At 29.6% G+C, this 12,062-nt stretch overlaps 1 protein-coding gene across 1 annotated transcript in view; it reads right to left on the bottom strand.

Moving 5' to 3' along the window:
• Positions 1–12,062, bottom strand: part of LOC111624546 (tRNA:m(4)X modification enzyme TRM13 homolog) — a 49,545-nt gene that overhangs the window by 23,494 nt on the left and 13,989 nt on the right. Inside the window, exons 4-8 of the mRNA XM_023367422.1 lie at positions 11,497–11,550; positions 9,960–10,029; positions 5,112–5,297; positions 4,854–4,942; positions 1,132–1,142 (exon numbers count right to left, since the gene is read on the bottom strand). Of these exons, the coding sequence (XP_023223190.1) occupies positions 1,132–1,142; positions 4,854–4,942; positions 5,112–5,297; positions 9,960–10,029; positions 11,497–11,550 (410 nt within the window). The remainder of the gene's footprint in view (positions 1–1,131; positions 1,143–4,853; positions 4,943–5,111; positions 5,298–9,959; positions 10,030–11,496; positions 11,551–12,062) is intronic.

Here is a 12,062-nt window from a genome sequence, read left to right as displayed (position 1 = left end):
TGGCCTTTAAATTGGAAGTAATTATGTTGAGTAACCAGAAGGAGAGTCTCCCATCTACCAAGTATTTGATGGACTATGAAAGCTTTTTCTACCAAAAAAGGTGTTAGAAGCATTACAGCCTCAAAATTCGGTACAGATAGATAGAAAGAATTTACATCAATTTCGTAAAAGTGAAAAGTTTCCATTAGGATTGAACCCAATCTGTTAATGATACTTGTTTTGGATTGTAATGTTGAAGAGACCACAAAATTAAAATTGGAAACAACTGTAGTGAGCAATGTAGCTAAGGCCTTCTCCAAATGATATGTTGGATGGTTACATTTGTTGACCAATTGAGGTAGAGACCATTCAGGTTCACGAGTTTTCACCTCAAAGAAGAGCCATGGGCAAGATACATTTGTTGGTGGATGAAGAGGACCAGCCAATGTAAGCAATAGACCAGATTGTGTGATGACTTTTTGATCTAAGTACCACTGGAATGGGGTCAGTATTTAATATTAATAGAATAGAACCAGATTGCTTCAAAAACTGCATTGCTCTAGAACTGTAGTCATCATTTTTACAAAGGTCAAATCTCTGTGTTTTGTCAGAAACTAGCAGCCTCAAATTTTCATTGTAAAGGAATTAATGGATCAGCTTTCAATTTCTGCTAATCAATGATATTCAGGTTTGTTGAGTGGGTGTAGCATTGATAAAAACGAGATGCAGAATAGAGTTCTGCTATGGTTGCAACTTCCAAATCAGCTTGTAAGTTTTGACAAGCTTTGGTTGCCACTATGACTGGAAGAATTTATGTAGATTTTCATTGGCAGTATGTACTGTACTTGGGTCAGTGTTGAAGCAATGAATACTTTCTGGCATGTAGATATTTGAATAATTACAGTATTCATCTTATGAGGAAATATTTTTGCAATAAATTACTTTAGTATATTCTAGTAGCAACATTTATTATTTGATATTAACCACCATTTGATGATTACTGTGAGTAAAAATAAATGAAAAAGGAAGGTCAAAATGACTGCTCCGTAGTTAACAGAAGTGCAAATTCACCAGGGTTCTGATGTTAATTTATTAAATATTTTTTACATAGCTATATGATATGATTTTAAATAGTGAAAGAATAAAACTTACAAATAATTATTTAAATGCTGTACATTTTAATGTATAAACAATTTTAAAAACTTAAGTTATTTTTTCTCTGAATAAAGTTTTATTTGTTAAAAATAACTGCACTTTGTACTAACTAAAATAAATAATATTACTATTAATGGAGAAGGAACAATAGCAGAATATGTATTTGAAACAAAAATGATTTCCTTATGAGCTACATCAAATACTGTATGTGTAAAAATAATATGAGGTCTGTTCAAAAAATATGCGGACTGACATCATAAAACAAAATATACTTTATGTAGAAGTTACATGTTTGGGTCCCCTTCAAAGTACTCTCCTTCCCAACGCACACACTTATCCCAACGGTGTTTCCACGTGTTAAAACAGTTTTGGCAATCTCCTTTTGTAATGTCCTTCAGCGCCTTTGTCACATTTGCCTTAATCTTGGGAATAGTCTCAAATCTTCTTCCTTTCAAGGATCTTTTAAGTTTGGGGAACAAGAAAAAGTCACAAGGAGCAACGTCAGGTGAGAAAGGGATGGGAAAGAACAGTGATTGCATGTTTGGCCAAAAACTCACGAGTTCAGAGGGCTGAATGGGCTGGAGCATTGTCGTGATGGAGAAACCAGTCTCCACTCCTCCACATTTCTGGCCTTTTGTGATGGATGGTGTCCCTCAGACGTTTCAGAACTTCAATGTAGTAAGTCTGGTTCACTGTGGAGCCGTGGGGGAGGTACTTGTGGTGAACAACACCCTTAGCATCAAAGAAAACTGTCAGCATCACCTTGACATTGGATTGAACTTGGAGAGCTTTTTTGGGTCTGGAGGACATTTCACCCACCCACTGGGACGATTGGATCTTCATTTCAATGTCATAACCGTAAACCCATGATTCATCACCTGTTATGATCCTTGACAAGAAGTTTTCATCTTTTTCTGAACGATCAAGCAGTTTCCAACAAACCTGGATGCGATTGGCTTTTGGTCATTCGTCATCAGGTGTGGCACAAATTTCGCAGCAATGTGGTGCATCTTCAATTTTTCAGTCAAAATTTCGTAACAAGATCCAACTGATATCCCACACTCTTCAGCAAGCTCCCTGACTCTCAGACGTCGATTTGCCCACACCAGGGTGTTGATTTTGTCAACATTTGGGTCATCAGTTGACGTAAAGGATGTCCAAGATGCTCATTGTCTTCAATCAACTGTCGATCACCCTTAAAATGTTCATGCCACTTGAAACATGCCGTACACTTCATAGCAACATCACCATAAGCTGTGTTGAGCATAGCAAATGTTTCAGTCACAGATTTTCCAAGTTTAACACAAAATTTCACAGCAAGTTGTTGCTCCATCAGATCATTCATTCTGAAATCCAACAAACAAAAAAATCGCACTTCACTAAAAATGACATAGCTAATCAACAAATAAAGATATCTATAATCGGAAAACGGCTTTATCACCAGACGATCTGTACAAATCTAGCAACATCAAGCTGATTCCCCTGAAACCAACTGGAGCCGCACAATTCAAACAGTCCACGTATTTTTTGAACAGACCTCATAAATAATCAAAAGCATCACACGCACTAAATTTATCAATTATTGACATAAAAAATTCAAGTTAGTGAATACTGTTTATTTGATGAAATATTCTCAAACATAACTTGATCATAAGTTAACTGATAAAACTGGATATTATAACAAGTACTGAACAAACCAGATTAGAAGGAACATAAATTACATTTTCCTATCATCCAGTGGCGTGCCGTCATTGGAAGTGGTGGAAGCACCACTTCCCTTGTATTTTCTAAAAAATAAATACATATTGTGCGATTATTTTCATATAATTAAAATTAATATTTTATTATAACCACATTATGTATCTTATTACAAATTTCTATACTACATGTGAAAAAAACGATAAGATTGCTATTGTATATTCGAATATTAGTGGCGGAATGGAAGTGCTGTACTGTCAGCTTCCAAACAGCCAGATTATACTCATTCTCGCATGCGCTTTACAGACCACCAACCTCACCGGTTTAGCTGGTGAAAACTACACACGTATAACACTTCCAATGATTCTATCCAGGACCAGTTCTGGGCTGTTAGCTGCCTGCCTGCTAGATATTTAGCCGCCCTTGCCCAATTATGTGAATAATAAGTAGATTTATAACTTAACCCAACTGATAAGAATTTACTGGTATGTTTTTATAATAGTTCTGTATAGTTGACAGGAGTTAAAAAAATCCATTAAAATATTTGATATTTTTATTCTGCTCTCCCATCTTATATTATGAATTTCAATGTTAAACCAGTGATATTACGATTTCGTATATCCCATCTATAAGGGGATGTAGAAAAAATGTGTACAATTCTTGTACAATGTTAAAAAATTAACCGTTACTTTGACAGTCATTTACAACTAAATTTAATGAATGACAGAGATGCACAAGGTACAGAAAAAGCTCTAGAATTTATTTTCCTTAAATTTATGATTTATGTATCCATTGTCATAAAAATTTGTCTTTCCACTTTTTTCCCAAGACTACAAATATTCAAGTACAAAGTAACCAGTTTCAACTTATTTCTACTTAAGTAGTAGTTAAATAATTAAGCGATTAGGGAATTGGGGATATAAATAAAACCCTGATGAAAGAGCCAAAATTTTACTTAAACAAAAGCTTAACCGAACCAATCTATAACCAAGTACAGTGGGGACTGATTTCTTCGAAATATTAGATGTAATAAAAAGAGAAATTTTTCCAGTTCAATGACAGTGACTGAAAAGTTGTAAATTTTGGAAATTTCCATGGACCCTGGTCCTAAAACAAATTAGAAAACAAATGACAGACAATCTATTAAGTTTAATATATTTAGATTTTTATAGCTATGGTGAGAAACGTTTAAAATGTACAACAACCCTGTCGCATCCTTTGAGATATACTAGTGATGCGACAAAAGAGGTATTTGACATTGACTGGTATCGGCACCCTTGGGATTTGGCAACCTGCATGATGCACCTACCAGGACATCTCTGATTCCATCCATTAGTCACTAGTAGGGAGCTCTTTGACTAAGTGGATTGTTTTAAGATTTAAAAAGTAAAGAATATTTTATATTTTTATGTATGTTTCTTTACAAAGCTATATTTAATTATAATTTTCTTTAAAAGTATATTAATACAATTAAAGAATATTTTGTACCGGGTATGTACTGATACATCCACCACACATTTTATTTCACCGAGTAAGTTTTTATTATTTTATTTTTAATTGTAGCCCTTATATTGTGGTTAGCGATTCGGAATGCAATTGTGATATTAAAAATGCATTTAGAAAAGTCTATGGTTTTTACTGGCTTACGGAATAAATGATATGAATGGATCCTAGACCATCACTGATGCACAATTAACTGATTGTCCCTGGAAGTCGGCTTCTTACAGAAACACGCTTCCCTATCATCAAATGTCATGGCACGCCACTGCTATCATCATTGTTCCAAGAAATTTGTTATAAATACAAATAACTAAAAATTAATCATTCTTTCAATTAAATTTTTATTCATAATAATATATACAATGTGATATATTTATTTTAAAATGTGATAATATAGATCATGTAACTAGAAGAATATATATATTCTAAATATTCATATTAAAAGTAAATTGTTCAAATTATTTTAATATAAGAAATAAAAGTTTCTATAATTAAAAAAATTAATTAAAAATTAAACAAACCTTATGTCTTTGTGATGCTCTATCAATTAAAATAAATTTACAACTATTTTTATTATTCACTGCTTGAATAATCCAGGAAGTTAATTGACCTAAATATGAAAAATTTTTTTTTAAATACAATATTTAATATTATAATTAAAAATCTTTACACACACTTTTACATTTGAAAACAGCAACTACAGTTTGTTTACGAGTCAATTGTTAAATTAAACTTTAATTTTATTTAAGATATAAAATTAAAATAAATTTCAGTTATACCTCTTCCAGCTCCAAATTCCACAAAACAGGTTTCATTTGATAAAAGTTTCATATTCTTCATATGACCTAAGAGGGATGCTTGTTGACGAAGATGTTTAATTGCCAGCTGACCATTTTTACTATCTTTTAATGCAGAATTTAAAACAGGATGAGAAATTTCTTCAATTTCAAGAGGCATTAAAAATTCTATAAATAAAATATAAATCTAAGAATGAATATTTAATATTTACACACATAACATTTAATATTTAGTTATGCAGAAATAAATCTAATATATTCCATAACTATCAACTTTTAAAAATCTATTTCTTGCTTTATTAGAGAACATATACTTGATCGCTATAAGTCCCAAGTACTTCTGAAGTTTATAATCATAATAAAACAAATGACCTGAAAGTTCTTGGAACTTGTGGCAAAAATCATAATGTACAGTAAAACAGATCTAATATATTCCAATTTAGTATTACATAAATTTAAAATTTTAATCTTTTTTCAAGTAAATATATTTAAACATAATGACTATATACATTACTAATTTTCATTCAAGGTTTGTATTAATTTATAATCAAATGATAAAGTCAAATTCATTACAGTGCTATAACTTGGCTAATTAAATATACAGATATTATGTAATTTAAACTAAAGATAAGTGATTAATTCACCATCTTATATTAAATTTAATCATTACAATTAAAGCTACTTAGAATATTCTAAAAGAAAAGATTGATAAAAAATGTGAGTCAAACACATATCTTCTATTTATTGTACAAATTAAGCAGAAGTTGGAAGCTTAAATCTTGCTCTGGATCAATCTTTTCTTTCTTAATATTCTAAGTTAATTTAATTTTAGTGATTAAATTTAATATAAGATGGCGACTTAATCACATACCTTTAGTCCAAATTACATATCTGTACATTTAATTAAACAAGTTATAGCACAATAATCAATATAAATTTATCATTTGATTATTAATATAATTCGGGCTTGATTTTCTATATGTGTTAATTTATAGTTTTCACAATTATATGTAGAATTCTGTAAGAAATTTTGTATCTAATCTATATATATAAAAATGAATGTATGCCTGTCTGTGTGTCTGTCTGTCCTTCATGCATTACCACACCGTTTATCCGATTGCCGTGAAACTTTGGAAAGTTGTTTAATATACTCCGGCGAAGATTTGTGGCATAGTACGATTGCCATGAAACTTTGGAAAGTTTTTTAATACACTTCCGCAAAGTACATTTATCCTACGATAGATGGCACACGTTTACACCAGTATTCGAGCACTGTGTGTTCGATCGATTTCAAATTGTGAGGACCATTCCCCCCTCTAAAAATATCTCTATATATGCATTTGTTATTTACGATATTTCTAATAATTTTTGTTTAATCACTTTATTTCAACTATTTTTTGCTAATTATGTATTCGCTCGAACTTTGTTAAAACCTTAACTGTATCCTGAACAACAACCGAAGTTGTAGGAGGAAATTCGTCTATTTTACCGATCTAGAAATCCCCTTTTCCAAATTTTAATATCGACTCAAAATAATTTAAAAAGACAAATTACAATAAAACGGTTTATTATCCAACTATCAGAAATTTCACAACATGCCAAGGAAGAGAGGAAGGAGCAATTAAATAATTAAAATTATAAAGGATTTAAAAATATATATATAAATGGGGAATATCGCGCTTTTGACAATCGCTGCAAGTGTGTGGGCTAAATTTGGAGAATCCGTGCTTCTCGCATGGACAACTGTATGTGGCCAGCTCACGCGTCGGAAAACCTTCTGATTGATTCGCGTACGCATCAGACGAAAAAACAAAAAATATCGTGTATCCACAAGAACTCCAATAAATAAATAGAATTGAAACGACACTTGAAATGTTTTCCCAATGAAAATGAATAACAATAATAATAATATAATAATAATAATAAGTTTCAATAAAAATGATAAAATGTAAATTGAATAATAACAATCCACGAGAAGCTTTTTACGAGTGTTATGTCACTAGTAAATTCCACAAGTACTTTCAACCTCCATGACGGTCGGGTCGAAACAAGGCCAGTCACCACCTGAAGCACACCTCGGTGGAGGTCAAAAGTACTTGTGGAATTTACTAGTGACATAACACTCGTAAAAAGGTTTTCGTGGATTGTTATTATTCAACGCAGTGTTAAGTTGTTGGAAGTCGTTTATCTTATGTAAATTGAATTTTATCATAACAAGTTTGCTTGAATTTCCTTTCTTCTGAGATCGCAGCAATGCGCGACGGGTAAGTTAGTATTGTATAAGACAAGAATTGTTTAGATCAGGGATGTCCAACCCTTTTGTTCCTCTGGGCCACATTGGAAGAAGTCATGGAGTTTTGGCCACAAGTATATATAATATATTTGTGACCCAATCCTTAAATATACTTGTATATTTAAGGATTAACATGTCTAGAATATAGTAATAAGTATTAAAACTTTATCATAAAAAAGGATATTTTAAAAAATTACTTCTATGGACACTTTCAATTTTTACTTAGAAATAGGTAAATTCATTTATTACAAAGGAGACAAATAAAAATCTATTTGAAAAACACAAATATTTGTTTTATTTGGTCTCTAATTAATAAAAAGCAATGAAACACCATTTTAAAGTGCATTTTTATTTGACTAATATATTTATAAATAATATGTAGACCAACAAGTAGCCAATACACCAATTGATAATTTTTACACGTAACTAAAAATAGGGTAGCCAAATTTGGCGCAAAGTAGGTTGGTTGGTTGGTTGGTTGGTTGTGATTTTTTGGCACAAGGGCCACAAAGGCCAAGCTGCGCCATGCAGACAACATAGAAACAACAACGAGTATATACATAATAAAAACAAACAAACAACAATACACAAAAAAGTGAAAAATAAATATATAAATAAATAGTTAAATGTCATTATACAAATTAGTGACCTTTAAAAAATCCAATATATTATAAAGATTGGGCCTCTGGCCCAGAATCTCTGTCAAACACTCTGTCCCGAAATACTGTCTATGCCTGGTCTCAAAGCTAGAGCAATCGAGCAGTATGTGTTTTATAGTAAGAGAAGAGTTGCAATACTGGCACACTGGCTGCTCATTGCCCTTCAAAAGGTATTGATGAGTCAACAGAGTATGCCCAATTCTCAAATGAGTAAGAATAACCTCAGATCTCCTGTCATACTGTTTATTATGTGTCCAATTTTCTATCATAGATTTGATCTCATGTAGTTTATTGTGGATTTATGCATTCCATACATTTTGCCATCTCTCTGCTAGTCGTTTTTTAATGACTAGCTTCAAGTCAGCTCCTTCAATAAACAATGTATGCTGAGACGGACTTGCTGACTTTGCAGCTGTGTCAGCTTCTTCATTTCCTCTTATACCTACATGGCCTGAAACCCAACAAAATTTTACAGAGAAATTCCTTGCAAGAAGATGGCAAATCAGATTATGGATTTTAATCACTATAGAGTGAGAACTAGGTTCAGATGAGATCAAAACCTGAAGTGCACTAACTGAGTCAGTGTAAATCACGCAGCAACGATGACCTTTCCTATTTATATACTTTAGGGCTAAATAAATAGCATGTAACTCGGCAGTAAATACAGATGAATTCGATGCTATATGTTCTGCCACGATTTCATCCTGGCAAACAAAGGTTAGGCCAACATAGTTATCCGATTTAGATCCATTGGTGTATACAGGAATTAAATTCCTGTCACGATGTTGAATTTCTGCGAAGTGTTGTCTATAGACGTAATCTGGCGTGGTTTCTTTGGGGAACTGCTTTAAGCTTAAGTCAACATTTATCGCTGGGCTGACCAAGGTAAAATACTATTAACCTCAACCTGTGAGATGTTGCTTTTGTCCAGGTGGCACAAAGTAGCCAAATCTTGCAATGCTGGAAGGAATACTAAATAATGCTGGAGTTGGAACTCAAAGGATTATAGATCCAAATTTGAGAAAAGGAGAGAAAGGCCAAAAGATAAAAAGTAGAGAGGAAGGTTGGAAAATTAAGGGTCAATATTTGCATAACAGAAGGTCTATTTAACCTTTCTCACTACTTTTTATCTTTTGGCCTTTCTCTCCTTTTCTCAAATTTGGGTCTATAATCCTTTGAGTGGAAAGGAAATATGTATAAAAGTTTATGGCTCGAAACTTCTTTTTTGAGTTTATGCCATTGAAATAAATAAAAATTTTGTTTGTAAAATTAATTTTGTTTACATGTTTATTGGGCCACATTGAAACTTGCCTTGAGTCGCATGTGGCCCGCGGGTCACGGGTTGGACACCCTGGTTTAGATAATAAATAAATGAAGGCCTCTAAAATATAAATTTTATTAAATTTAGTCTATTTTATTTTTGACTGACCATACTCTACAAGAAACAGTTTTCTTAATGATACAAAGACACTTGACTAATTTTACAGTTAGCAATATATTTAATAATAATGTATTTCTTTAAGATCTAATTTGCTATACTAAATTAATTCAAATATAAATGTGATAAAGTTATAACAAATTATTTGAAACATTCTATATAATCAATTTTGAAAATATTCTATAGAAAAGATTTTACTATAGAATCATGGAAATAGCTAAATTCAAATGAACAATTGAATATGTTTTTAATTAACTTAGCACATTTATCAATATTTGAATACTATTTTATTTTTATATATTTTACATATCAAATAAAATAATTTTATTAACATGTGTAAAATATATTTATCAGATGTTAATAAGATAGCTAAATGTTGATTTTTATATTTACATTATTTTGGTACTCTTATAAATTTTAATTTAATAAATATTTTATACCATTACAGGTCTTCTTGACTTTTGTAATAAGATTTGTAAGTTCTTCATCAGATATTTCAGAAATTGTTACCTGTTTAAAATAAAATAGGTAGGTATCTGTAAATAACAAATGTAGAGTATTATAAATTAAATTATATAAATTAGTTCTAAACATATACTGTAGATTCAAAAAAATATCAAAGTATTAACTCAAATATTAAAAATTTTTTTTATTACATAAAATCAATAATTAAAATTTTAGTGTTCCCTTAGTTTTATTAAATCTGTTAATTCATATTAAAATTTAATTTCCTGTATAAAAGTCTAATAAAAAAAAAAAACTAAATAATTTAATTCTCTGAATAGAATATATATAAANGAGCACTATCTATTGTGTATGTTTTTATATATATATATATATATTATATATTTCTACAAATAAATCAATTATTATTAAAATAAAAAGGAATACTTTTTCTATTTAATAAAAGAAATAAATGATAAAATTTATAGTTGGACTTTAGTTAGAGAGTTGATTGCTCATTTCTTAAATTTATTTTATTACTATCTTCTAATTTTAAAATCTGAATTATTATTAAATAACTTTTAATAAATGATCATTTAATTATAATAAAATGAATTCTTATAGCATAGAGCAGTGTTTTTCAACCTTTTTCTCATTGCAGACTAGTAAATTACGTGGACCAAGTAATTATATGCGACTATGAATTATGCTTATTTATTAAGCTGATATATGCTTATATAGAGTTACTGTAAATACTTTAACAAAGTACATACAGTAACTCCAGATTACTATTCAAATGTCATCCTTAATCAGCTGCACCAACTTCAGTACAGTCAAATATTTTACTGCAGACCAGTAAACTTTTTTCATGACTGGCATTAGTCTGTGGATCACCAGTTGAAAAACACTGCTATAATTTAAAAAATGAAGCAAATAAAGCAAAATGGTAATGACTTCATATTTAATTTCAATTTAATTACAATATTGCAAAAAATAATACCCTTGTACATAAATACAGAAAAATATTACACAGTCAAGCTGGGGTAGCTGGTACTATTGTTTTAAAAGGTACTGTACATAACTATTTTTTTTTTGAAATTGAAATTATTTATTGTCGTAGAAGGCTTTCGCCTGTTACAATGGCGTTTTAAAAACGCATATTAACATTTCATTTAATATTATTTTAACAACTTTAAATTTTTCTATTTATTAATCTATTTTACATAACTATTTTAATTGCCAAAATCAACTTTACAGTAATAAAAGAAAAAACAATGGGTTAATTAAATTATAAAGCAAAAAGTTTGAAAAAAAAAATGTTACTAATAATGGAATATTTATATATTTTGAAAATGTTTTGAAATTGCCTTGTGTATCATTCATGTTATGCCCTTCATGTCAAAAAGTATGCTGTGTAATTATTTGTGTTTAATTTTTTTATTAATCTTATTTATTATCAAATAATATGAAAGATCACTTTTATAATTTTAAAATCAAATATTAAAATATTGATAAAAACGTTTTAATTCGTACCTTTTCTTCATTCTTTCCTAGTATTCTGCCATTAATACTTTTCTGATAATAAATCTGCAAATAAAATAAAGATATTATTTGATAAAATATTTAAAGAACTTTTAAATAATTTTAAAATATAATTACACATTATAAATTAGATAAATATATCTATATTATTATTATTAAATATTATTGCATTGAATATTATTATTATTAAAAATTAAAAAATATAATCTTTTTAAAAATTGTATTTTTTTTTTATTCAACAAAGTATGTATTTTTAAGTCAATTCTTTGTATAAAAGCACAGTGTTTTAAACCTATAATAACAAAAAAAATTCAAATATGATTATTATTACTGTTTTATAGAAATCAATGAATCAGTTATAAATTGAATAAAAACAGCAAACTTCCTACATTTGTTCTGCTTTTTGATAATTGAATTTAGAAGCATTCTCTGACATTTATGTTATTGTAAGATGTTCTTTTCTGCTAAACTAGTACAATTGAATATAGTTTGAAATCCTTTAAATATTAATTTTGTATTGTTATAAATGCTTTTTAGTAATTTATATACATAAATTT

The sequence above is a fragment of the Centruroides sculpturatus genome, unplaced genomic scaffold (assembly GCF_000671375.1).
Source record: "Centruroides sculpturatus isolate CEXI.00-Female unplaced genomic scaffold, Cexi_2.0 scaffold360, whole genome shotgun sequence".
NCBI classification, from domain to species: Eukaryota; Metazoa; Arthropoda; class Arachnida; order Scorpiones; family Buthidae; genus Centruroides; species Centruroides sculpturatus.
Note: the sequence above shows the minus strand (reverse complement) of the source record. Positions and strands in the feature narration are given on the sequence as shown.